Raw genomic sequence first — 26,929 nt, 5'->3', positions numbered from 1 at the left:
GGAAGCACAGAGGTCAGACGTTTCTTGTAGATGGAAGCACAGAGGTCAGACGTTTCTTGTAGATTGGAGCACAGAGGTCAGACGTTTCTTGTAGATGGGAGCACAGAGGTCAGACGTTTCTTGTAGTTGGGAAGCACAGAGGTCAGCCGTTTCTTGTAGTTGGAAGCACAGAGGTCAGACGTTTCTTGTAGATGGGAGCACAGAGGTCAGACGTTTCTTGTAGTTGGGAAGCACAGAGGTCAGACATTTCTTGTAGTTGGGAAGCACAGAGGTCAGCCGTTTCTTGTAGTTGGAAGCACAGAGGTCAGACGTTTCTTGTAGATGGAAGCACAGAGGTCAGATGTTTCTTGTAGATGGAAGCACAGAGGTCAGACGTTTCTTGTAGATGGAAGCACAGGGGTCAGACGTTTCTTGTAGTTGGGAAGCACAGAGATCAGACGTTTCTTGTAGTTGGGAAGCACAGAGGTCAGACGTTTCTTGTAGATGGAAGCACAGAGGTCAGACGTTTCTTGTAGATGGAAGCACAGAGGTCAGACGTTTCTTGTAGTTGGGAAGCACAGAGGTCAGACGTTTCTTGTAGATGGGAAGCACAGAGGTCAGACGTTTCTTGTAGTTGGAAGCACAGAGGTCAGACGTTTCTTGTAGTTGGGAAGCACAGAGGTCAGACGTTTCTTGTAGATGGAAGCACAGAGGTCAGACGTTTCCTGTAGTTGGGAAGCACAGAGGTCAGACGTTTCTTGTAGATGGAAGCACAGAGGTCAGACGTTTCTTGTAGTTGGGAAGCACAGAGGTCAGACGTTTCTTGTAGATGGGAGCACCGAGGTCAGACGTTTCTTGTAGTTGGGAAGCACAGAGGTCAGACGTTTCCTGTAGTTGGGAAGCACAGAGGTCAGACATTTCTTGTAGTTGGAAGCACAGAGGTCAGATGTTTCTTGTAGTTGGAAGCACAGAGGTCAGACGTTTCTTGTAGATGGAAGCACAGAGGTCAGACGTTTCTTGTAGATTGGAGCACAGAGGTCAGACGTTTCTTGTAGATGGGAGCACAGAGGTCAGACGTTTCTTGTAGTTGGGAAGCACAGAGGTCAGCCGTTTCTTGTAGTTGGAAGCACAGAGGTCAGACGTTTCTTGTAGATGGAAGCACAGAGGTCAGACGTTTCTTGTAGATTGGAGCACAGAGGTCAGACGTTTCTTGTAGATGGGAGCACAGAGGTCAGACGTTTCTTGTAGTTGGGAAGCACAGAGGTCAGCCGTTTCTTGTAGTTGGAAGCACAGAGGTCAGACGTTTCTTGTAGATGGGAGCACAGAGGTCAGACGTTTCTTGTAGTTGGGAAGCACAGAGGTCAGACATTTCTTGTAGTTGGGAAGCACAGAGGTCAGCCGTTTCTTGTAGTTGGAAGCACAGAGGTCAGATGTTTCTTGTAGATGGGAGCACAGAGGTCAGACGTTTCTTGTAGTTGGAAGCACAGAGGTCAGACGTTTCTTGTAGATGGGAGCACAGAGGTCAGACGTTTCTTGTAGTTGGGAAGCACAGAGGTCAGACATTTCTTGTAGTTGGGAAGCACAGAGGTCAGCCGTTTCTTGTAGTTGGAAGCACAGAGGTCAGATGTTTCTTGTAGATGGGAGCACAGAGGTCAGACGTTTCTTGTAGTTGGGAAGCACAGAGGTCAGACGTTTCTTGTAGTTGGTGACCAGGTTTGCACACATCTCAGGAGGGATTTTGGTCCTCTCTTCTTTACAGATCTTCTCTAAATCCTTAAGGTTTCCTGGCTGTCTCTTGGCAACTCGAAGTTTCAGCTCCTCCATAAATTTTAGGATTAAGATCTGGAAATAAATAGGAAGAAGGTCTGGAGACTGGTTAGGCCACGCCATGACCTTTATATTTGAGCCACTCCTTTGTTGCCTTGGTGATATGTTTTGGGTCATCGTCATGCTGGAAGACCCATCCATGATCCATCTTCAGTGTTCTGGCTGAGGGAAGAAGGTTCTCATCCAAGATTTTACAATACATTGCCCCGCCCATTGGCCCCTCAATGCGGCAAAGTCTGCCTGTACCTTTATCAGAGAAACAGCCCCAAAGCCTCATGTTTCCACCTCTGTGCTGGACTGTAGGGAAGGTGACTGTAGGGAAGGTGACTGTAGGGTTGGTGACTGTATGGATGGTGACTGTAGGGCAGCTGACTGTAGAGATGGTGACTGTAGGGGAGGTGACTGTAGGGAGGGTGACTGTAGGGATGGTGACTGTAGGGATGGTGACTGTAGGGACGGTGACTGTAGGGACGGTGACTGTAGGGACGGTGACTGTAGGGACGGTGACTGTAGGGAAGGTGACTGTAGGGAAGGTGACTGTAGGGACGGTGACTGTAGGGACGGTGACTGTAGGGACGGTGACTGTAGGGACGGTGACTGTAGGGATGGTGACTGTAGGGAGTTCTTAGGGTCATAGTCAGCTTTTATCTTCCTCCAAACATCGAGAGTCGAGTTAATACCAAAGAGCTCAATTTTGGTTTCATCTGACCACAGCACTTTCTCCCAATCCTTCTCTGAATCATTGAGATGTTCATTGGCAGACCTCAGATGTTCTGTACATGTGTCTTCCTGAGGGGGGGACCTTGTGGGCGCTGCAGGATTTCAATCCATGGTGGTGTATTGTGTTACCAATGGTTTGGTGACTGAGGTCCCAACTGCCTTGTGACCATTCACAAGCTCCTCCTGTGTAGTTCTGGGCTGATCCCTCACTTTTCTCATGACCATCCTCACCCCATGAGGAGAAATCCTTCATGGATCTCCAGACTGAGGGCCATTGATGGTAATTTTGTATTTCTTCCATTTGTGAATAATCCCTCAGTTGTCTCCTTCTCACCAAGCTTCTTACTGAAGGTCTTGTAGCCATTCCAGCCTTGTGCAGGTCTATAATCCGGTCCCTGATGTCCTCTGACATCTCTTTGGTCTTCCCATGATGGTGAGCTGTGATTGGAAGAAAGATTCTGTGGGCGGGTGTCTTCTATACACATAACGAATTGTCGTTAGGAGCTCCTTCTTACATTGACAGGACTAATCTGTGTACCACATGAGCCCCTACTGTAGCCAGTCTGTGGGGGCAGAATTATTGTCGGTTGGTTGGGGATCAAATGCTTATTTTACTCACTGAACTTCAACTCCATTTATAACATTTGTACCATGTGTTTCCTGGATTTTTGGTTGATATTCTGTCTCTATCATATAAAATACACCTATGATAAAAATTATACACCCGCCATTTCTTTGTAAGTGGGCAAACTTACACAATCTGCAGGGGAGCCAATCATTATTTTGCAGCTAGTCAGTCCTTCGATGTGGTGGCTGCATTACACAATCACACAGCTCCAGTCATCCTCAAAATAAAGCTACGCCAGTGGACAAATCTAATTTATTTATAAGTAAGCATAAATTAGTTTAATAATTTAAAAATTAATCATTCAAATTCTTGCAAAGCCTAGATGAGACGGGTTCTCTTTGGATGACAGTTGCTACCTTCCGACTGTCTTTTTCTAACTGAAACACTATACAGCTCTGTCTGAACAGGGCAGGCAGTGAGGGAGGAGTGGCTGCTCTATCTCATTTACTTGCTTGTAATATATTAATATACTGTATATGATATATTTTTTAATAGAAATGTAAAATATTTATACAAGACTTTATATTTACCCTATTTTCATCCAGCAGGTGGAGCCTATTGCTCCTTTCAGGTGTCTGAGGTGTGTCTTTATTGATTTTGCTGAGAAAACTTAATCGGTCACAAAGCTCAGTAGCTCAAGCTATGATTTCCCAAACAAGTAAATGAGACAGAGCAGCGACTTCTCCCTCCTTTACTGCCTGCTCTGCTGAGACAGGGCTGTATGGTGTTTCAGGTAGGAAGAGACAGTCTGAAGGCAAACAGCCACCGTTCTGCTTTACAAGCAATCTGCTTTTTGCACCTCTTCAGCAATTCTACATTTTAAAAGGTATTATATGCAATTTTCTTTTAGACCTATTTATACACTACTGTGCAAAAGTCTTAGGCAGGTGTGATGCTGTAAATGAAGAATGCTTTTACAAATCGAAGTGTTAATAGTTTATTTTTATCAAATATCAAAATTGAAAGTAAATGAAGAGAAATCTAATCAATATTTGGGGTGCCCCCCCCCTTTTCCCTTCTTCTAGGTAGACTTGCACCCAGTGAAGGAGCTCGGCAGGTTGGTTGTTCTATGTACATCTTGGAGAACTAAGCACAGATCTTCTGTGGATGCCAGCAGCCTCCAATCCCGGAGGATGTGTCTTTCATCCGCGGCATTAAGATTCCTTGGCCGACCTCTGCATCTACGCTCCTCAATGTAACCCAATCACTGTGTCTACGCTCCTTAATGTTACCCGACCACTGTGTCTACGCTCCTCAATGTTACCCGACCACTGCGTCTACGCTCCTCAACGTCACCCGACCACTGCGTCTACGCTCCTCAACGTTACCCGACCACTGCGTCTACGCTCCTCAACGTCACCCGACCACTGCGTCTACGCTCCTCAACGTTACCCGACCACTGCGTCTACGCTCCTCAACGTCACCCGACCACTGCGTCTACGCTCCTCAACGTCACCCGACCACTGCGTCTACGCTCAACGTCACCCAACCACTGCGTCTACGCTCCTCAACATCACCCGACCACTGCGTCTATGCTCAATGTTACCCGACCACTGAGTCTACGCTCAACGTCACCCGACCCCTGCGTCTACGCTCCTCAATGTTACCCAATCACTGTCTACTCTCCTCAATGTTACCCGACAACTGCGTCTACGCTCCTCAACGTCACCCGACCACTGCGTCTATGCTCAACGTCACCCGACCACTGCGTCTACGCTCAACGTCACCCGACCACTGCGTCTACGCTCCTCAATGTTACCCAACCACTGCATCTACGCTTAACGTCACCCAACCACTGCGTCTATGCTCAATGTTACCCGACCACTGTGTCTACCCTCAACGTCACCCGACCACTGCATCTACGCTCAACGTCACCCGACCACTGCGTCTATGCTCAACGTCACCCGACCACTGCGTCTACGCTCCTCAACGTTACCTGACCACTGCGTCTATGCTCAACGTCACCCGACCACTGCGTCTACGCTCAACGTCACCCGACCACTGCGTCTACGCTCCTCAATGTTACCCAACCACTGCATCTACGCTTAATGTCACCCAAGCACTGCGTCTATGCTCAATGTTACCCGACCACTGTGTCTACCCTCAACGTCACCCGACCACTGCGTCTACGCTCAACGTCACCCGACCACTGCGTCTATGCTCAACGTCACCCGACCACTGCGTCTACGCTCCTCAACGTTACCTGACCACTGCGTCTATGCTCAATGTTACCCGACCACTGCGTCTACCCTCAACGTCACCCGACCACTGCATCTACGCTCCTCAACGTTACCCGACCACTGCGTCTATGCTCAACGTCACCCGACCACTGCGTCTACGCTCCTCAACGTTACCTGACCACTGCGTATATGCTCAACGTCACCTGACCACTGCGTCTACGCTCAACGTCACCCGACCACTGCATCTACACTCCTCAATGCTGCCCAATCAATGGTGTCCTCAATATTGGGAAATACAGGCAGATACTTATCCATCATGCCATACCATCAAGAAGGCGTGTGATTGACCCCAACTTTCTTCAGCAGCAGGACAACCACCCCAAACATCCAGCCAATGCCATTAAAACCGATCTTTAGTGTAATGAAGATGGAATCCTGGAAGTGATGGTTTGGCCCCCCACAGAGCCCTGATCTCACCATGGAGTCGGTCTGGGATGAAGGATTGGAGGCAGCCAACATCCACAGAAGATCTGTGCTTAGTTCTCCAAGATGTACATAGAACAACCTACCTGCCCAGTTCCATCACCAACTGTGTGCAAGTTTACCTAGAAGAAGGCAAGGGGGGGAGGCACCCCAAATATTTATTTACATTTTTCCTCTGTTCGATCACTTCACATTTTGTAAATTGATAAAAACTAAATAATAAAATATATATTTCTGAAAGCATTCTTACTTTACAGCATTTTTTCACACCTGCCTAAAACATTTGCACAGTATTATTAATACACCTTTTTAGCAATTTGACATTTTAAAGGTAATATATAGTATGTATGTATGTATGTATGTATGTATGTATGTATGTATGTGTATATATATATATATATATATATATATATATATATATATATATATATATATATACATACATACATACATACACACACATATATATATATATATATATATATATATATATATATATATATATATATATATACACACACATACATACATATACACACACACTATATATTACCTTTAAAATGTCAAATTGCTAAAAAGGTGCAAAAAAGCCCATTGCTTGTAAGCTGGCAGTGCCCCCGATACATGAAGTACATGGGGAGTGACAGCACTGTACCCCCCCCCCCCCCCTCACTGGCTATACAGTACATCAAGCAGGTGATAGAGGGAATCAATATTTAATTCACTTATTCTGATTTCATTAAATTGATGACACCGGTTAGATGGCGATGGCAAAGCCTCTGCATAAGTAATTACCGAGTGTCCTCTTCCAGGTTTATAATGATGCCCCCAGAATCACAGGGCCCCTTCACCTTTAATTATGTATCACCCTGCATTCAATTATCTTCCTAGTGACACAAATACCTTACTGAAAATCGCTTGGATCACTGCTTGCTTTTTTTTTTTGTAAGCGAAAATAAAAATTTCATTCTAAAGCTGAACTCCGGCCAAATAACAGAAAACACGGCTAGAATACATACAGTGGATATAAAAAGTCTACACACCCCTATTAATATGTCCGGATTCTGTGACGTAAAAAAAATGAGACAAAGAAAAATCATTGAAGAACTTTTTCCACCTTCAATGTGACCCTAAACTAATACTTTGTTGAAGCACCTTTTTATGTTATTCCAGCTCTCAGTCTTTTTGGGGAGGAGTCTATCAGCATGCCACATCTTGGCAATATTTGCCCACTTTGCTTTGCAAAAACTCTCCAAATCTGTCAGATTGGGAGGACATCTCCTGGGCACAGCCCTCTCCCCATCACCCCACAGATTTTCAATGGGATTCAGGTCCGGGCTCTGGCCGGGCCATTCCAAAACTTGAATCTTCTTCTGCCTCTGCCATTTCTTTGGTGATTTGGATGCTTTGGATCGTTGTCATGCTGAAAGATGAAGTTCCTCTTCATGTTCAGCTTTCTAGCAGAAGCCTGAAGGTTTATAGTGACTGGTATTTGGAATGGTTCATAATTCCCTCTACCTTGACAAAGGCCCCTGTTCCAGCTGAAGAAAAACAACCCCAAAGCATGGCGCTGCCACCACCATGTTTCACAGTGGGTATGGTGTTCTTTTGGTGATGTGCAGTGTTGTTTTTGCGCCAAACCTTTTTGGAATTCTGGCCAAAAAGTTGAACCTTGGTTTCATCAGACCAGAACACATTTTCCCACATGTTGTTGGGAGACTTTAGATGTGTAGCCGGGCTTGGATGTTTTTCCTGGTAAGTCTTTCGTCTTGCCCCTCCCCCATAGCCCAGACATATGAAGAATACGGGAGATTGTTGTCACATGGACCACACAGCCACTACTTCCCGCATATTCCTGCAGCTCCTTTAATGTTGCTGTCGGCCTCTTGGCCTCCCTGACCAGTTTTCTTCTCGTCTTTTCATCCATTTTGGAGGGACATCCAGTTCTCGGTAAATAATGATTGTCCTCCCCAGTGTTCCATGGTATATCTAACGCCGTGTTCCATGGTATATCTATTGCCGTGTTCCATTGTATATAGAACGCCGTGTTCCATGGTATATCTAACGCCGTGTTCCATGGTATATCTAACGCCGTGTTCCATGGTATATCTAACGCCGTGTTCCATGGTATATCTAACGCCGTGTTCCATGGTATATCTAACGCCGTGTTCCATGGTATATCCAATGCCGTGTTCCATGGTATATCTAACGCCGTGTTCCATTGTATATCTATTGCCGTGTTCCATTGTATATAGAACGCCGTGTTCCATGGTATATCTAACGCCGTGTTCCATGGTATATCTAATGCCGTGTTCCATGGTATATCTAATGCCGTGTTCCATGGTATATCTAATGCCGTGTTCCACGGTATATCTAATGCCGTGTTCCACGGTATATCTAATGCCGCGTTCCATGGTATATCTAATGCCTTGGACCCTTCTCCTGACAGACCTAACAATGAGATCCTCTGATGATTTGGAAGCTCTCGGAGGACCATGGCTTCTGCTGTAGGATGTGACTAAGAAAATGTCAGGAAAGACCTACTAGAACAGCAGAACTTTATTTGGGGTTAATCAGAGGCACTTTAAATGATGGCGGGTGTGTACTGACTCCTATTTAACATGAGTTTGAATGCGATTGCCTGATTCTGAACACAGCTACATCCCCAGTTATACGAGGGTGTGCACATTTATGCAACCACATTTTAGTTTTTTAGTTTTACTCCCCCCCCAAAACAAGATTTTAGCTTGTTGTACAATTTATAGGTCACACTAAAGGTGGAAAAAGTTCTGAAATGATTTATCCTGGTCTCATTTCTTTTACATCCCAGATACCGGACATTTTAACAGGGGTGTGTAAACTTTTTATAACCACGGAACATACAACTAGTTTGACCTGCCAAAGTCTCTGTAGCTCTGTGCTGTTGGTCTTGTGATCCTGACGCCAAAGCCAGGATAGTGATGGTGGATTGGAATTCCCAACATTGTCATCCGCCATGTCACAGTTCTCAGATTTCACAACTTAGCCGTCTCATTATCCAATGACTCTGGTTTGGTCAGTCACAGTAGCAGCACGACATGCTCTGCGTTTCCTTATATAAAGATCCCTGCATAAAATGATTACTTCTCCCCTCCCCCAGCCCTTGATACTGTGTGAAATTGATTTTTGTACTTGTTGTAAACTCCTTTTCCTGGAACTCACTGATGGACATAGGAAGTCCTAAACCTTTGGGTTATACTGCTGCCTACAGGAGAATTGCACACTGGCAAGCATGAAAACTGTAGGCCAGCCCAGAGATAACCCCTCCTACTACCAGCATGCCTCAGGTTTATACCAAAGGAGTAGCAAGCACATGATCATAAACAGAGGGGTGGGACCGGTGTCCTTCAATTGGCTCCAATGAATGGATCTTATAGGGAGTGCAAAACTTCTATTTAGGAGGTTCTTTGGCTGCCTCTCCCCCCTTGGTCTGGGTGGCACATTTAGGATACTCACCCACCTAGAGGATCCAGTGTTGTCCTGCTGTGATCCTTCTGTATTCCGCTACCTCTCAGCCCCGTGCCGCCATGTTAATTGTAACATCATCAAGAGGCCCGCTGGCCATTTCTGATCCCCCCCCCCCCTCCTCCATTCTGAATGAAGCGATATGCACGTCACAAAATAGGAGGAGGAGGACCTTGCATAGCATTCACCTATGCGAGTGACATGAGGGGGGGGGGGGGGTCAGCACTTTATCAACAACAGAAAAAAAAAAAAAATACATCCCTATGAGGGGGGGGGGGGGGGGAAGGAGGAATGTCTCCCCTTAGGGTGAAGATCTGCTTTATTACAAGAACCCCTTCAGGACATCCAAAGTAGGCCAACTAAGGGGTTGTAAATGCAGCAAAAAACAACAACCACAGAAAGGCCCAAACTAAACAAGAACTGGGAACTGCCTGAAGATCAAAGAGCCACCTGAGGGACTTTATGCCCGAGGCTGGCATCAGATGAGACAGAAACCTCCACCAAGTTGAACTTGAAGAATGAGTGAACTGAAGAGCAGGTGGCAGCCTTGAAAATCTGGGAAACAAAATCCTTGTCAAAAAGCCCAAGAGGTACTCCATGACCTACAGTATTTGAGTGAGAATTACTTAGAAACCGGGAAACCCAATCTTGGGACCAGAAGTCTGAATGATGGTTTTTCGGGAGCCACAGGTTGGAGCACAGTTCCTGTGACCATCATGGATGACAAAAAGGAATCGGTCTTTCTGAAGGACGTAGTGGTTGAAACTGAATGGCACAGCCTGAACCGCATCCAAATAATGGAGGGAAACTTCTTTTTTTGTGAACTGGAGCCAGACAGAACAGAAAAACATTTCCCTGGGTAAAGGTGTAAAGCAGAGGCTACTTAAAGAAAAAAATCCTAAGCCTTGTCCCTGTTGATCTCCGAAAAAAGGGTTCCTTGCAGAATAAAGCTGCCGGATCAAACACATCTAGTCAATAGGATTTTACAAAAAATACAACCTTGAGGGTCAGAGTATAGAGAGAAAAGCCTCTGATGGGTTCAAATGGGGCCTTCTGAAGCTCAAAAAGAACAAGAGTCAAATCTGAGTCAAAGGGAATTCCACTAGAGAGACGATATAGGACAGGGGTCTTCAAACCATGGCCCTCCAGTTGTTCGGAAACTACAATTCCCATCATGCCTAGTCATGTCTGTGAATGTCAGAGTTTTGCAATGCCTCATGGGATGTGTAGTTACGTAACAGCTGGAGGACCATAGTTTGAAGATCCCTGATATAGGAAATATTGCAAAAGTCCTAATCAGAGCGTGGGGAGCCAACAATTTGTGAAACAAAATAGAAAGGCCAGAGATTTGGTATTTAATGTCACTAAGTGCAAAGTGTTGGTCCAGACCCACCAGCAAAAGAGAAGATCTACCAAAAAGAGAAACTCCAGGGGTGAAAGGCCATAGACTCACATCAAGCAAAGTACACCCTACACACCTGAAAGGAATATTTGAGAAAAGTTGACAGTCTAGCCTTGATCATCATAGTAGTTACAGACTCAGGGATGCTCCTGTACCTTAGAACCTTGGCTTCAACAGCCATTCCATCTGGGCTTCAACAGCCATTCCATCTGGGCTTCAACAGCCATGCCAATAAAGCCAGCAACAAGAAGGTGATGGTGGTAACGTATTACCAGGTGTGCAAACCATTTCTGCTTGTGCCAATCCAAAGCAATAGGCTCAATAGAATGCCCTCTTTCTCAATTCTGAGCAGATGAAGTAGTTTCGGAGGCATAGATAAAAGGTGCACAGATCCCAAGGAGCGTCCACTACCTTTGCCAGTGGATCCCTGGACATGGATACATAGATAAGTTCTTCAGTTTACTGTTGAACCTGGCTGCCCGGGGGGGTTCATATCCAACACCGCCCACCTGTGACACAGGTCCTTGAACATCTCCGGGTGCAGATACTACTCTGCTGGGAACGTAAACGGCTGACAAGGCTGGAACCAGAAGTTAGGCCCAAGAAAAGATCAACTCTATCTCGATTTCCACAGTGAGACTTTATGATTCCACATGATGACTGATGCTCATCTCTCCAGTGGCGTTGTCTGACTGGATCCAAATCTGATGGCCCTCCAACAGCTTGGTCCAACGCTGAAGGGACAGCCTCATAGCCCAAAGACCCAAGATTTTGAGAGTCAAAATTCCTCCCATGACCAAGTTCCCTGCACTGACAAAGTGCCCAGGACTAGGACTTTCCTAAACACCGAATCCCAGAGCCACCAAGCCAGGGACAGCCAGTCTGGGGGCATCAACCATTGGGCAAAATAATTTGCCTCAAAGACTATCTTCAGCCTCAAGACCCTCATACAGATCTGGGGGGCTACAGGACTTCTGTATTGAAGAACACAGATTTGAGACCTTGGAGTCTGAAGTTTCTCTTTGTTGAAGGAACATCCTGGCCCGGGAAATGTCAAGGACAAGCCCCAAATTCTTCATGAGTCGGAGTCTGTGATGATTTATGAAATTTCAGGATCAACCCAAACCTCTGCATTGTCAGAGACACATCCTCTAGAGCAGTGGTCCTCAACTCCGGTCCTCAGGGCCCACTAACAGGCCAGATTTTAAGTATTACCTTGGGGAGATGCAGACTAGAGTAATGCAATCACTGAGCAGCAAATTATATCACCTGGGATGTATTTCAGTTATCTTGCAAACCTGGCCTGTTAGTGGGCCCTGAGGACCAGGGTTGGGGACCAGGGCTCTAGAGCCCTCACTGACTTTTCCCCCAACAGGAATACCCAAAGACTGTAACAGGGTCAACTTTGAAGCAAGCACACAGTGAAAAAAGGGAAAAGATCCAATCTCCACACACTAGCAAGACCCAAGTGTAATGTAAATGAAAGGGGCTTCTCCCTGCCTCCGTCCAGGCCCCACCAATGCGTTTAACTCCATCCCCAGGGCTTAGTCACGGAGGTCATTACCTTGCAAGCACCTTGGTAAACCCCTGAGGTGCAGAAGACCGTCCCCCACCCAATCTACTTTTAAAAAAATAAAAATTACAGGATACCTTGCAGATTTACTGTCAGCCCAGCCCAAGAGGGTGCGTCCACGACAGCCTGGGCTCACAAGAAATAGGTTGAATGAGGAGCAGAATAGGAGGGACATTTCGTTAAGAAGTGTCACGTCAATGGATTTATTATTTTTAACTAGGATTTGGGCTTTAACCTGGTAGGATTTCTATAGTTTACATTTTTGTGTCTCCTTACCTGGAGCAAAGCTGGTTTTCCCATAAAACCGCACAGTGCCGATTCTCTGGCCAACCACAAGGACGCGGTCACCGGGCTGGAACTCCGACTGCTCTGGGCTGCCCACGATTGGTGCTGTGCTCGGAGCTCCTATAAAGACACAGACCAGAGATCAGCAACTCACAGGATTTGTATCATATTTTATATTTATGTCGTCTTATCATATTTTATATTTATGTCGTCTTATCATATTTTATATTTATGTCTTATCATATTCTCAGCTCTTTGCAGTAAGTGCAGCGAGGATGTGCAAAGTGCAGTAACCTTCAAAAACAAATCCAATTCAACTTTTATTGGAGTCAGATGGAGCAGTAGAGGGGGGTGATCTGAGGGGGTGTCTGTAGATCTATACAGACAGATTGGGATTTTGCTTTAGACTTGCATAAAAATAAATCCGTTTTTTATTTGTGTGTTTTTAGGAGTAAAACGTTAGTTTTTTTTTTGCTCAAATATTTTATTTAATGCAACAGAGTGATTGCAGCGAGAATACAAATCCTAAGTATCAGAATCCAACGATGTTTCAATGAACAGAAAACAGGAAAAGCATTCTCTGATGTGTAATCGTTGGAAAAGGAGCGAACAATTCTACAATAAGAATACAAAGCTACCCGGATTATCGCTATATGCCCCTCCCCAGCCATAGCTCGGGGTAGGTTATTACCAGAAAAAGGTCAGGAGAAAAAAAAAAAAAAAACTGAGGATAGAAGAGGAAAGGGGGGGGGGGGGTCCCCAGGGTTGTCTGGGTATACATGCCTATATAAGTCAGTGGCCCTCAACCCTGGTCCTCTGGGCCCACTAACAGGTCAGATTTTAAGTATTACCTTGGGGAGAACAGACTAGAATACTGCAATCACTGAGCAGCAAATGAGATCACCTGTGATGTAATTTAGTTATCCTGCAAACCTGGTCTGTTAGGCCCCTTTCACACAGGTGGACCGTTCAGATCCGCCTGTCCGTTTTTTTGGCGGATCTGAACGGTCCCCCCATGCATCTCTATGGGGGATCGGATGTCAGCGGAGACATGTCCGCCGACATCCGATCCGTCAAATCTGGACGGATGGAAACCCTATTTTCCATCCGTCCAGCGGATCGGATGGGATCGGATGAGAATGGACAGACGGTCCGTTCCCATCCGATTTCCCCCATAGAGATGCATGGGGAACTGACAGCTGTGTCTCAGCACACAGCACGGAGACACAGCTGTCATCCTCCTGCTCAGCGGGGGATCGGCGGCTCGATCCCCCGCTGAGAAAAGCAGAATCCGTCCGACGGACGGAGTGTGTGAAAGGGGCCTTAGTGGGCCCCGAGGACCGGAGTTGAGGACCACTGATATAAGTGGTGAGGGTGGTGGGGGTATGGCATTTCTGAGGGTCAAGGTTCGAGAAGAGATTGTTTTCTTGTGGGGACGTCTCTCAAATAAATACCATTAAACAATGTTTGCACATAACGAGTTACGTTGTCTTCTGATACAATAGTGAAATAGATACAATTGTGGTATATTGGCAATGTTCATTTTTGTCGTGTACCCATTTCTAACTATTCCCGCTGTTTTGGAGGAGCTTTTCCCAAACATTGGACCCAAGCCATGTCAATAAAAATAAAGAGTAGCTTGACCTTTTGACATATATGACCCATGACATGTATAATATTATAGCGCCATCTAGGGTTTGGAGATAAGAAAGGTTTCCCTCAAAGAAATGGGTGTAAGAAGAAGATGGAAGTAGAAAGGGTTATGCTCATGTTGGAATGGCTGACAAACTATTAAATGAAAGGCATGGAGCACAAACTGGAATGAGGACTTCACCTGGGGACAACACTAAATCTATACTGGGCAGCACAGTGCCAAAGTGGTTGCACTTCAGCCTAGCAGCACTCAGGTCATCGTTTTGAATCCCAACCATGGCAATACCCAGGGGAGGACTTGGCCAGGGGGCCAATTGCCCACCGGGCTGCTCTGATGCCCCATAAAAAAGGCTGAACGGTTTCTGCCACAGACATGCCTAAAGGATTCCTGGTGAAGAGAAGTAAAAAGAACAGAGCACAGGCCCCCCCCTAGCATGGGTGGTGTAAACTGTGTTTAAGCAAAGGCCAGTTGCATGCTCCATTGGAGACTCTCCTCCCCCGACCAAGCTGTCCCAGCTCCACCCAACTGCCCCTTGCTGGCCGGGTCAGGAACCGGGATTTGTCCAGTGAGTAGAGAGTACCTGGAGTGGAGCTTTAGCCTGGAATGGGGGTCAGGAGGAGGCTGGAAAGATGGAGAGTGGAAGGGGGGCTGAGTTGCTGCACCATGGGCCTCTGGTTTGTAGTTGCCCCCTGGGCCGAAATTTGCCAGTCAGCCCCTGGCAATACCTGCCTGGAGTTTGCATGTTCTCCCTGTGATACATGGGTCTCCTCCCACACCTCAAATACATGCTGGAAGGTTAATTGGCCCCAGTATGTGTATGTATGAATGTGAGTTAGGGACCTTAGAGATTGTAAGCTCCTGAGGGCAGGGACTGATGTAATCGTACAATATAGGTGTAAAGTGCTGCATAAATTGTTGGCACCATACAAATACCTGTAATAAATAAATAATACAGGAAAACCAGCTCAACATACTTCTTTCTTTGAACGCTTAATAGTGGAAGTCCTGTTGAAACAGGGAAATGTGGAGCAGCTATAACAGAAGCCGAGTTATTTTTAGTGCGAACTGTACTGCATACAATCTATTGGCAATGTTCATTTGCTAGGAAAGAGTAGTTAGCGTGTGTGTGTGTGTGTGTGTGTATATATGTGGGTGTGTATGTGTGTACGTGTATGTAAGTATGTGTGTGTATGTATGTATGTATGTATGTATGTATGTATGTATGTATGTGTGTGTACGTATGTTTATGTATGTATGTAAGTATGTGTGTGTATGTATGTGTGTGTGTGTGTGTGTATGTATGTATGTATGTATGTATGTATGTATGTATGTATGTATGTATGTATGTATGTATGTATGCAGGTGTGTGATGCTTTGCATGTCCTGTATGGTTTTTCTATAGCTGGTATAAAAAAATGAATATACTCTACAGGGGTTTTCATTTCCTTGCTTTACTGCAAAGTAGCCGAAAAGAAACAAGCAAATCAGAGGGGTTGTTACTGGACTCTGCACATCCTTTGCTTTAATCGATCGAAGAGGATGAAAGTGTGAAATAAAAAAAATAAAAAATCAAATACATTCCAGCGATTACGAGGACAGAGTGTTCCCAATAATCCAATGTGTATCAAATGAAGGTGCAGACAAAATTTTATTCAATTAAAGGAAACCTGTCATGAAAAATATGCGGGCTGGATCAATATGGATCAAGCATGCAGCAAGAGAAACTAGAACTCCTTGTCTTTATACATCATGTATGTTTCGGTGATACAGCCAAAGGACAAGTATGACCGCCAGGCAGCTAGCATTTTCAGGAAAGGGATTAGAGATGGCAGCTGCCGTATAAATCTCATAACAGATTTCCTTCTATCCATTTCTCTATTATAATCAACACCATATAATGAGAAAATAAATCCGTATTTACATCTCTGCTTAATTTTTAAAGAAGAATTACAGAACGTTCAATCATACAAAAACACTTTGTTCTATTCACACCTCCATGGAAGTGAAGAATTACAGCTGAATTCCAGGCAATACTGCGATTTTTCACCACTTTTCTTTCCGGTGACAGAAATATAAAAGTTGGATTTTTGTGGACATTTTACTTCAGTTACATTTTAGGCCCCCTTCACACTTGTTCAACTTGTCCTGCGATTTGGGACTGCAAAGTCACATGACACCTCCTATGATTTCCAATGAGTGCCGTTCATATGTGTGCGACTTCAAGTCGCAACGACTTCAAAGTAGTCCCTGCACTGCTTTGGGCTGATTTTAATGCGTTTTGAGGTCCATAGACATAGGCATTGCTTCATGTCCAGTCAAAATTGCGTCAAAATCGCACGACTTAGGTTGCACAAGTGTGAAATGTAAAAAAAATGTAAAATAAACCCAGGTGCGATTATGAAGAAACATTCACAGAATGATAGGGAGAGAATGGTGAGACAGAAGTGCGAGTCCAGCGGTGAGATAAGATTTACAGCTACAGGTGACTGAACCCGGAACTCCAACCAAAATGTTTTTTTTTTTAATCAGATATATAATATAAGATCACATCTTCCAAAGATATTTATCTATCTATATAGTGAGGAAAATAATATTTTGACCCCCCTGCAGAATTTTTAAGTTTGCCCACTTACATAGAAATGGGGGGTCTATAATTTTTATCATAGGTGTATTTTATATGATAGAGACAGAATATCAACCAAAAATCCAGATAAAACACATAATACAAATGTTATAAATGGAGTTGCAGTTCAGGGAGTAAAATAAGTATTTGATCCCCTTAGTAGTTGGTGGAGAAACCCTTGTTGGAAGCACAGAGGTCAGACGTTTCTTGTGGATGGAAGCACAGAGGTCAGACATTTCTTGTAGATGGAAGCACAGAGGTCAGACGTTTCTTGTAGATGGAAGTACAGAGGTCAGACGTTTCTTGTAGTTGGAAGCACAGAGGTCAGACATTTCTTGTAGATGGAAGCACAGAGGTCAGACGTTTCTTGTAGTTGGGGGTCACAGAGGTCAGACGTTTCTTGTAGATGGAAGCACAGAGGTCAGACGTTTCTTGTAGATGGAAGCACAGAGGTCAGACGTTTCTTGTAGTTGGGGGTCACAGAGGTCAGACGTTTCTTGTAGTTGGAAGCACAGAGGTCAGACGTTTCTTGTAGTTGGAAGCACAGAGGTCAGACGTTTCTTGTAGATGGAAGCACAGAGGTCAGACGTTTCTTGTAGTTGGGAAGCACAGAGGTCAGACGTTTCTTGTAGTTGGAAGCACAGAGGTCAGACGTTTCATGTAGCTGGGAAGCACAGAGGTCAGACGTTTCTTGTAGTTGGGACGCACAGAGGTCAGACGTTTCTTGTAGTTGGAAGCACAGAGGTCAGACGTTTCTTGTAGTTGGGGGTCACAGAGGTCAGACGTTTCTTGTAGTTGGAAGCACAGAGGTCAGACGTTTCTTGTAGATGGAAGCACAGAGGTCAGACGTTTCTTGTAGTTGGAAGCACAGAGGTCAGACGTTTCTTGTAGTTGGAAGCACAGAGGTCAGACGTTTCTTGTAGATGGAAGCACAGAGGTCAGACGTTTCTTGTAGTTGGAAGCACAGAGGTCAGACGTTTCTTGTAGATGGAAGCACAGAGGTCAGACGTTTCTTGTAGTTGGAAGCACAGAGGTCAGACGTTTCTTGTAGTTGGGAAGCACAGAGGTCAGACGTTTCTTGTAGTTGGAAGCACAGAGGTCAGACGTTTCTTGTAGTTGGGGGTCACAGAGGTCAGACGTTTCTTGTAGATGGAAGCACAGAGGTCAGACGTTTCTTGTAGATGGAAGCACAGAGGTCAGACGTTTCTTGTAGTTGGAAGCACAGAGGTCAGACGTTTCTTGTAGTTGGAAGCACAGAGGTCAGACGTTTCTTGTAGATGGAAGCACAGAGGTCAGACGTTTCTTGTAGTTGGAAGCACAGAGGTCAGACGTTTCTTGTAGATGGAAGCACAGAGGTCAGACGTTTCTTGTAGTTGGAAGCACAGAGGTCAGACGTTTCTTGTAGTTGGAAGCACAGAGGTCAGACGTTTCTTGTAGATGGAAGCACAGAGGTCAGACGTTTCTTGTAGTTGGAGGCACAGAGGTCAGACGTTTCTTGTAGATGGAAGCACAGAGGTCAGACGTTTCTTGTAGTTGGGGGTCACAGAGGTCAGACGTTTCTTGTAGTTGGAAGCACAGAGGTCAGACGTTTCTTGTAGTTGGGAAGCACAGAGGTCAGACGTTTCTTGTAGATGGAAGCACAGAGGTCAGACGTTTCTTGTAGTTGGAAGCACAGAGGTCAGACGTTTCTTGTAGTTGGGGGGTCACAAAGGTCAGACGTTTCTTGTAGTTGGGAAGCACAGAGGTCAGACGTTTCTTGTAGTTGGGAAGCACAGAGGTCAGACGTTTCTTGTAGTTGGTGACCAGGTTTGCACACATCTCAGGAGGGATTGTTGCTCCACTCTTCTTTACAGATCTTCTCTAAATTAAGGTTTCTTGGCTGTTGCTTGGCAACTCGAAGTTTCAGCTCCCTCCATACATTTTCTATAGAATTAAGGTCTGTAGACTGACTAGGGCACTCCATTACTTTAATATGTTTCTTCTTGAGCCACTTCTTTGTTGCCTTGGTGTTATATTTTGGGTCATTGTTATGCTGGAAGACCCATCCATGACCCATCTTCAGTGTTCTGGCTGAGGGAAGAAGGTTCTCATCCAAGATTTTACAATACTGGCCCCGCCCATTGGCCCCTCAATGTGGCAAAGTCTGCCTGTACCTTTATAAGAGAAACAGCCCCAAAGCCTCATGTTTCCACCTCCGTGCTGGACTGTAGGGATGGTGACTGTAGGGACGGTGACTGTAGGGACGGCGACTGTAGGGACGGCGACTGTAGGGACGGCGACTGTAGGGACGGCGACTGCAGGGAAGGCGACTGTAGGGACGGTGACTGTAGGGACGGTGACTGTAGGGACGGTGACTGTAGGGACGGTGACTGTAGGGACGGTGTTCTTAGGGTCATAGTCAGCTTTTTTCTTCCTCCAAACAGGATGAGTCCCTCTCCTTAAGAAGGCGCATGTACAGTCATGGCAATGAAGATCTGAAGATCACCAAGATGATTCAGAGAAGGATTGGGAGAAAGTGGTCAGATGAGACCAAAATGGAGCTCTTTGGCATTAACTCAGCATTTTTGTTCCTCTGAACATGGAAAGTAGACTATGACCCTAAGAACCCCATCCCTACAGTCACTGTCCCTACAGTCACCATCCCTACAGTCACCATCCCTACAGTCACCATCCCTACAGTCCAGCACAGAGGTGGAAACATGATGCTTTGGGGCTCTTTCTCTGATAAAGGTACAGGCCGACTTTGCCGCATTAAGGTACCAATGGGCGGGGCCATGTATTGTAAAATCTTGGATGAGAATCTTCTTCTCTCAGCCAGAACACTGAAGATGGATCATGGATGGGTCTTCCAGCATGACAATGACCCAAAACATATCGCCAAGGCAACGAACAAGTGGCTCAAGAAGAAGCACATTAAGGTCATGGAGTGGCCTAGCCAGTCTGCAGACCTTTATTCATTGCAAGAAGCTGAAACTTCGAGTTGCCAAGAGACAGCCAAGAATCCTTAAGGATTTAGAGAAGATCTGTAAAGAAGAGTGGACCAAAATCCCTCCTGAGATGTGTGCAAACCTGGGGGCCAACTACAAGAAACGTCTGACCTCTGTGCTTCCAACAAGGGTTTCTCCACCAACTACTAAGGGGATCAAATACTTATTTTACTCCCTGAACTGCAACTCCATTTATAACATTTGTATCATGTGTTTTTCTGGATTTTTGGTTGATATTCTGTCTCTATCATATAAAATACACCCATGATAAAAATTATACACCCGCCATTTCTATGTAAGGTCGAAAACTTACACAATCTGCAGGGATCAAATCATTATTTTCCTCACTGAATGTAGAATGGGAAAAGGTTAGAACATCCATCAGATTGTCATCCGCATTTCGTCTCCCCAAATGTCCAAATCCCCCCTTATTTCCACCCCTTTGGCAGGTGTCACCAGGACCGGTAATCTCCCCTAGAGCGCCTTAAATGGCAGAAACCAACCTGTCACCAGCAGAGAGCCCGGCTACACCTCCATAATATCACAGTCCGGCCCCTCTGAACTCTGAAGTAAACCGGCTGGTTGTGTAGAAAGTTTGGAGACCCCCCCTGTCCTAGACAATAAACACAGAAGCTTCCCCCAGACTCCGCCCACACTGACACGCAATAAGAGATCTTCCTGTAGGATTGCTGGTATGGTTGTAGAGTGGGCGGCGTCTTCTCCTGACACAGAGGGAGGAGCTTCGTTCGGTCAGCTCCTGGGACCCCCAGACTCCCCCAGATTTGGGCTTTTCCTGGTGTTCAGTAAAACAAACCTGTCAGAGCGTCTAACCTTTTCCTTTTCACCTCCAAATTTAAAGAAAAATATATTTTGGCTGGAGCTCTACCGGAACCCAGAGAAGAGCCGGCGTCAGTGAGGATGAAAGACCGGAGGAGTACCGTGACCGGTCCATGACGCCTCGGACTGGGAGATGGACAATGCACTGGCGGTACAATTCATGGAGGTCGGGGGCCGATGGTGGAATGGAAGCGGCGGCTTAGTGTCCAGGAAGGAGGAAGATGAAGATGAAGAGGAGAAGCTGCTGGATCCTATAGAAAACGCTGCAGGAGGATGGAGACCACAGACACAGCCAGGAGGGCCATTATTGGTTAGAAACATTCCGCCATCACCCGAAAACGGGTTATAAACATTCTGTGTATGGTGTCATCTGATTATCAATTAAGAACATTTCTCAGCACCATCATTTACTAAATAACCGCAAATCATCAATGTAAGCTATAGGGACTCCGCGTCTGCTAGAGAAAGCAGTGGTCTCCAAACTGTGGCCCTTTACTTATCTTTATACAACCCCACCATTCTTCCCTCTGATACAAGGCACTATTCCTCCCACTGACACCAATGATGGGGCACTATTCCTCCCACTGACACCAATGATGGGGCACTATTCCTCCCACTGACACCAATGATGGGGCACTATTCCTCCCACTGACTCCAATGATGGGGCACTATTCCTCCCACTGACACCAATGATGGGGCACTATTCCTCCCACTGACACCAATGATGGGGCACTATTCCTCCCACTGACACCAATGATGGGGCACTATTCCTCCCACTGACACCAATGATGGGGCACTATTCCTCCCACTGACACCAATGATGGGGCACTATTCCTCCCACTGATACCAATGATGGGGCACTATTCCTCCCACTGACACCAATGATGGGGCACTATTCCTCCCACTGACACCAATGATGGGGCACTATTCCTCCCACTGACACCAATGATGGGACACTATTCCTCCCATCGACACCAATGATGGGGCACTATTCCTCCCACTGACACCAATGATGGGGCACTATTCCTCCCACTGACACCAATGATGGGGCACTATTCCTCCCACTGACACCAATGATGGGGCACTATTCCTCCCACTGACACCAATGATGGGGCACTATTCCTCCCACTGACACCAATGATGGGGCACTATTCCTCCCACTGACACCAATGATGGGGCACTATTCCTCCCACTGATACCAATGATGGGGCACTGTTACCCCCACTGACACCAATGATGGGGCACTATTCCTCCCACTGACACCAATGATGGGGCACTATTCCTCCCACTGACACCAATGATGGGGCACTATTCCTCCCACTGACACCAATGATGGGGCACTATTCCTCCCACTGACACCAATGATGGGGCACTATTCCTCCCACTGACACCAATGACGGGGCACTATTCCTCCCACTGACACCAATGATGGGGCACTATTCCTCCCACTGATACCAATGATGGGGCACTGTTACCCCCACTGACACCAATGATGGGGCACTATTCCTCCCACTGACACCAATGATGGGGCACTATTCCTCCCACTGACACCAATGATGGGGCACTATTCCTCCCACTGACACCAATGATGGGGCACTATTCCTCCCACTGACACCAATGACGGGGCACTATTCCTCCCACTGACACCAATGATGGGGCACTATTCCTCCCACTGACACCAATGATGGGACACTATTCCTCCACCTGGGGAAGGAAACTGACTTCGGAGAGGGGTTACTGTGCCGTGAAATGAGGAGGGGGAGTTACTGTGACATGAAGGGGAAATGTGGGGTAACTCAAGTGGGAGGGCAACCTTTATGTGAAGGGGGGTGGGTTCTCGGACGTAAACAGGGCCTTGGGAGGTGCAGTTAATTTGTGCCTCAACACTGGAGCGATGGAAAACGGGGTCAATCAACACTTTGATTGGTTTATTCTGTGATTGGTTCACCCCGCCCTCCTCCAGTTCCGGATGGGTCAGTGCCGGGCTTTGCCGTCTGTCCTGAGAAGGGAAATACCTTTCTTTGTAGATTTAGAGGAATCCTCAATACCCGGAGGAGAATGCGATGGAGCGCCTTTCCTGGAGATCGCCAGACCTGTAACACGGAAACAATCAGATAAACTTACTAAAATAGGAAATTCTACATTAAATATAAATATATTGGTATTGTACAGAGCAGAGAGGGGTTAGAACCTTTGCCAGGTTTTTATTGTCACCACTGGGGAGACGCCTGCACTTCCCGTCATAGTGGTCACCAGGAAGATGCCGTGATCACCACGATGGTTCTCGGGTCTCCCATGTCTCCAGGAAGCCTAAAGCCCGCTACACACTACCCGTTTTTTTTCTTTTTTTGGGTTGCACGAAAAAAAAAAAAAAAAAAAAAAAAAAAGACTGTCAGCTCCGGTCGGGAGCCGCTGTACTAACCATGTGAGGTTAGTCCAGGGATCTCGCCCGCTGAGCCCACCCCCGCCAGATCAGCGCTGATCGGGATCTGGTTTTCCTGCATGCACATCTGACAGAAGGCGACCGTGCGGCCAGCTTCTATCGGACAGACAGAAATACACACAGGCCGAATGTCAGCCTTTTTTTTTTTTTTTATTTTATTTATTTTTTGAATCACCAAATATCTCCCAACATTCTGCCTGTGTGTATGGGGCGGGATCACTTTCCACACAGGAGATAGAGGAACATCCATTCCCCCATCTCCTCTGTGACCAATGGACCCCGGAAGAGACGATGATTTTGTCACTTTCAGAGCCGTCATTCCTTGCCTCTTACAGCCAGGGAAGCAGCTAACAGACTCCATAAAGAGGACCGGTCATCTGCCCAGAGCTATGTACTAAAGAGGACCCGTCATCTGCCCAGAGCTATGTACTAAAGAGGACCCGTCATCTGCCCAGAGCTATGTACTAAAGAGGACCTGTCATCTGCCCAGAGCTATGTACTAAAGAGGACCCGTCATGTGCCCAGAGCTATGTACTAAAGAGGACCTGTCATCTGCCCAGAGCTATGTACTAAAGAGGACCTGTCATCTGCCCAGAGCTATGTACTAAAGAGGACCTGTCATCTGCCCAGAGCTATGTACTAAAGAGGACCCGTCATGTGCCCAGAGCTATGTACTAAAGAGGACCCGTCATCTGCCCAGAGCTATGTACTAAAGAGGACCTGTCATCTGCCCAGAGCTATGTACTAAAGAGGACCCGTCATGTGCCCAGAGCTATGTACTAAAGAGGACCCGTCATCTGCCCAGAGCTATGTACTAAAGAGGACCCGTCATCTGCCCAGAGCTATGTACTAAAGAGGACCCGTCATCTACCCAGAGCTATGTACTAAAGAGGACCCGTCATGTGCCCAGAGCTATGTACTAAAGAGGACCTGTCATCTGCCCAGAGCTATGTACTAAAGAGGACCTGTCATCTGCCCAGAGCTATGTACTAAAGAGGACCCGTCATGTGCCCAGAGCTATGTACTAAAGAGGACCCGTCATGTGCCCAGAGCTATGTACTAAAGAGGACCCGTCATGTGCCCAGAGCTATGTACTAAAGAGGACCCGTCATCTGCCCAGAGCTATGTACTAAAGAGGACCCGTCATCTGCCCAGAGCTATGTACTAAAGAGGACCCGTCATCTGCCCAGAGCTATGTACTAAAGAGGACCCGTCATCTGCCCAGAGCTATGTACTAAAGAGGACCCGTCATCTGCCCAGAGCTATGTACTAAAGAGGACCCGTCATCTGCCCAGAGCTATGTACTAAAGAGGACCCGTCATCTGCCCAGAGCTATGTACTAAAGAGGACCCGTCATCTGCCCAGAGCCATGTGTTAGTTCTCTTGTAATAGCAATAAAGTTAAATGAAAAAAAAAAAAAAGTGTAAAGAAACAAAACATTTATTTTCCCGTGCATACAGAGAAATGCAAACATTGATTGCACTGCACATGTGTGACATCACTGCGAATGCCAGAATGAGAGAAATAATTCTAGGGCCAGAATTCACTAATAACGTAAACTGATAACCTGTAAAGGATTTATATTGTCTCCTATGGACAATTTTAGGTTCTGTAGTTTGTCGGCATTTCCTATGCACACTTAAATCTTGACATGTTAGGCCATGTACTCAACGCTACATCATCTTTTATATGTTACAAATCAATTGGGTATTATTTTGTGTTCACTACAATTCATTTTGGGGATTGGTTTCCGAAACATTTATGTTTGATAAATTGCTGCGCAAATATCTTAAGACAATAAAAATTGCAACAACCACCATTTCATTCTCCAGGGTCTTTGCTTTCAAAAAATATACACCTTATTTTGGGGGGGGTGCAAAAATTGGTAACAAATAGAGTTGCACGAATCGGACTAAAATGAGAATCATGATTTTTTTGCTTAGAAGATCCAGATTCTCTCATGATTCTCGGTGTAACTCCATCTTTTACATTAGCCAAAAAAATTGGGATAACTTTACTGTTTTTTAAATTCATTAAAGTGTATTTTTTCCCCCAAAAACTGCGTTTGAAAGACTTCTGCGCAAATACACCGACATAAAATATTGCAATGATCGCCATTTTACTCTCTTGGGTCTCTGCTAAAAAAAAATTTTGGGGGTTCTAAGTACGACTTGAGGTGCTCCGATTAGAACGGTTCCATGGCACTGAATGGAGCGCAACTTGTCAGACGGCGAAGTCACCTGACTGCCCCAGTGTGAACCGGGACTAAATGAGGGCAGTTAACCTCTTAAAGACCCAACCATTTTCTGTTCTCTTTAAGAGGTCAACTGCCCTCACTTAGTCCCGGTTCACACTGGGGCAGTCAGGTGACTTCGCCGTCTGACAAGTCGCGCTCCATTCAGTGCAATGGAACCGTTCTAATCGGAGCAACTCAAGTCGCTCCGACTTAGAAAAAGGTTCCTGCGCTACTTTGGGGGCGACTTACATTGACTTCTATTAGAGAAGTCGTTTGCAAGCCACGCTGAGGTCGCGCTGCACGGGACGGCTTCAGAGTCGGGCGACTTTGAAACCTCCCCTGTGTGAACCGAGCCTCACAGATGGAAGTTAATTCCTTTGATCTAAGGAAAAGATACATTGTAAAGCAAGTTGTTTATAGTTCTCTTAGCAGCCTTAACAATGTTTGACAGCCGTGAGTGAGCAGAGAACGGCTCTGTAAGAACGGAGGAAATGCAGTTTTAAATCGCGAGGGGCGGTGAATCGAGATTGCGATTTTTTAACGATTAATTGTGCAGCTCTAGTAACAAACAAAGCAGATTTTAATGTGTGCAAAATAATGAAATGCAGGTGATGAGAGCATGACAAATGCAGGTCAGGAGGAGGTCAAATGACACCCCACCCCCCCCAGGTCAGGAGGAGGTCAAATGCCACCCCCCAGGTCAGGAGGAGGTCAAATGCCAACCCCCCAGGTCAGGAGGAGGTCAAATGCCAACCCCCCCCCCCAGGTCAGGAGGAGGTCAAATGCCACCCCCCAGGTCAGGAGGAGGTCAAATGCCACCCCCCAGGTCAGGAGGAGGTCAAATGCCAACCCCCCAGGTCAGGAGGAGGTCAAATGCCAACCCCCCAGGTCAGGAGGAGGTCAAATGCCAACCCCCCAGGTCAGGAGGAGGTCAAATGCCAACCCCCCCCCAGGTCAGGAGGAGGTCAAATGCCACCCCCCAGGTCAGGAGGAGGTCAAATGCCACCCCCCAGGTCAGGAGGAGGTCAAATGCCAACCCCCCAGGTCAGGAGGAGGTCAAATGCCAACCCCCCAGGTCAGGAGGAGGTCAAATGCCAACCCCCCCCCCCAGGTCAGGAGGAGGTCAAATGCCACCCCCCTCCTCCCCCAGGTCAATGAATTTCCAAAGATCTCTGAAGCCTCTCAAAGTGATGTCATCACATAAGCCATCGACAGAGGCCCTTAAAGAAAAACCAACTCTAGGATCCCCTGAAGCAGCGACTGCGGCTCCATGTAACGCACTTTGCATTATATCCGTGCCATTTAACCCAGGGATTCCCAAACTACGGCCCTCCAGCTGTTGCAGAACTACACATCCCATGAGGCATTGCAAAACTCTGACATTCCCAGACATGACTAGGCATGATGGGAATTGTAGTTCCTGAACAGCTGGAGGGCCGTAGTTTGGGAATCCCTGATTTAACCACTTGCCGACCCGTCTTTTTTTGGGAACTTTTGGTTTACAAGTAAAAATCTGTATTTTTTGCTAGAAAATTACTTAGAATTCCAAAGCACTTTTTTTTTGTTGT

General features: G+C 46.2%; 1 protein-coding gene across 1 annotated transcript in view; it reads right to left on the bottom strand.

Annotated features, from left to right (window-relative positions):
• The window catches only part of CLIP4 (CAP-Gly domain containing linker protein family member 4), a 149,934-nt gene that overhangs the window by 37,825 nt on the left and 85,180 nt on the right, over positions 1-26,929 (bottom strand). Inside the window, 2 exon segments of the mRNA XM_082249783.1 lie at positions 12,573-12,701; positions 22,698-22,775. Coding sequence (XP_082105909.1) covers positions 12,573-12,701; positions 22,698-22,775 — 207 coding nt within the window.

This window comes from Pelophylax lessonae (genome assembly GCF_965119305.1).
Source record: "Pelophylax lessonae genome assembly, chromosome: 3".
Taxonomy (NCBI): domain Eukaryota; kingdom Metazoa; phylum Chordata; class Amphibia; order Anura; family Ranidae; genus Pelophylax; species Pelophylax lessonae.
This window is presented reverse-complemented; position numbering and strand designations above follow the sequence as displayed.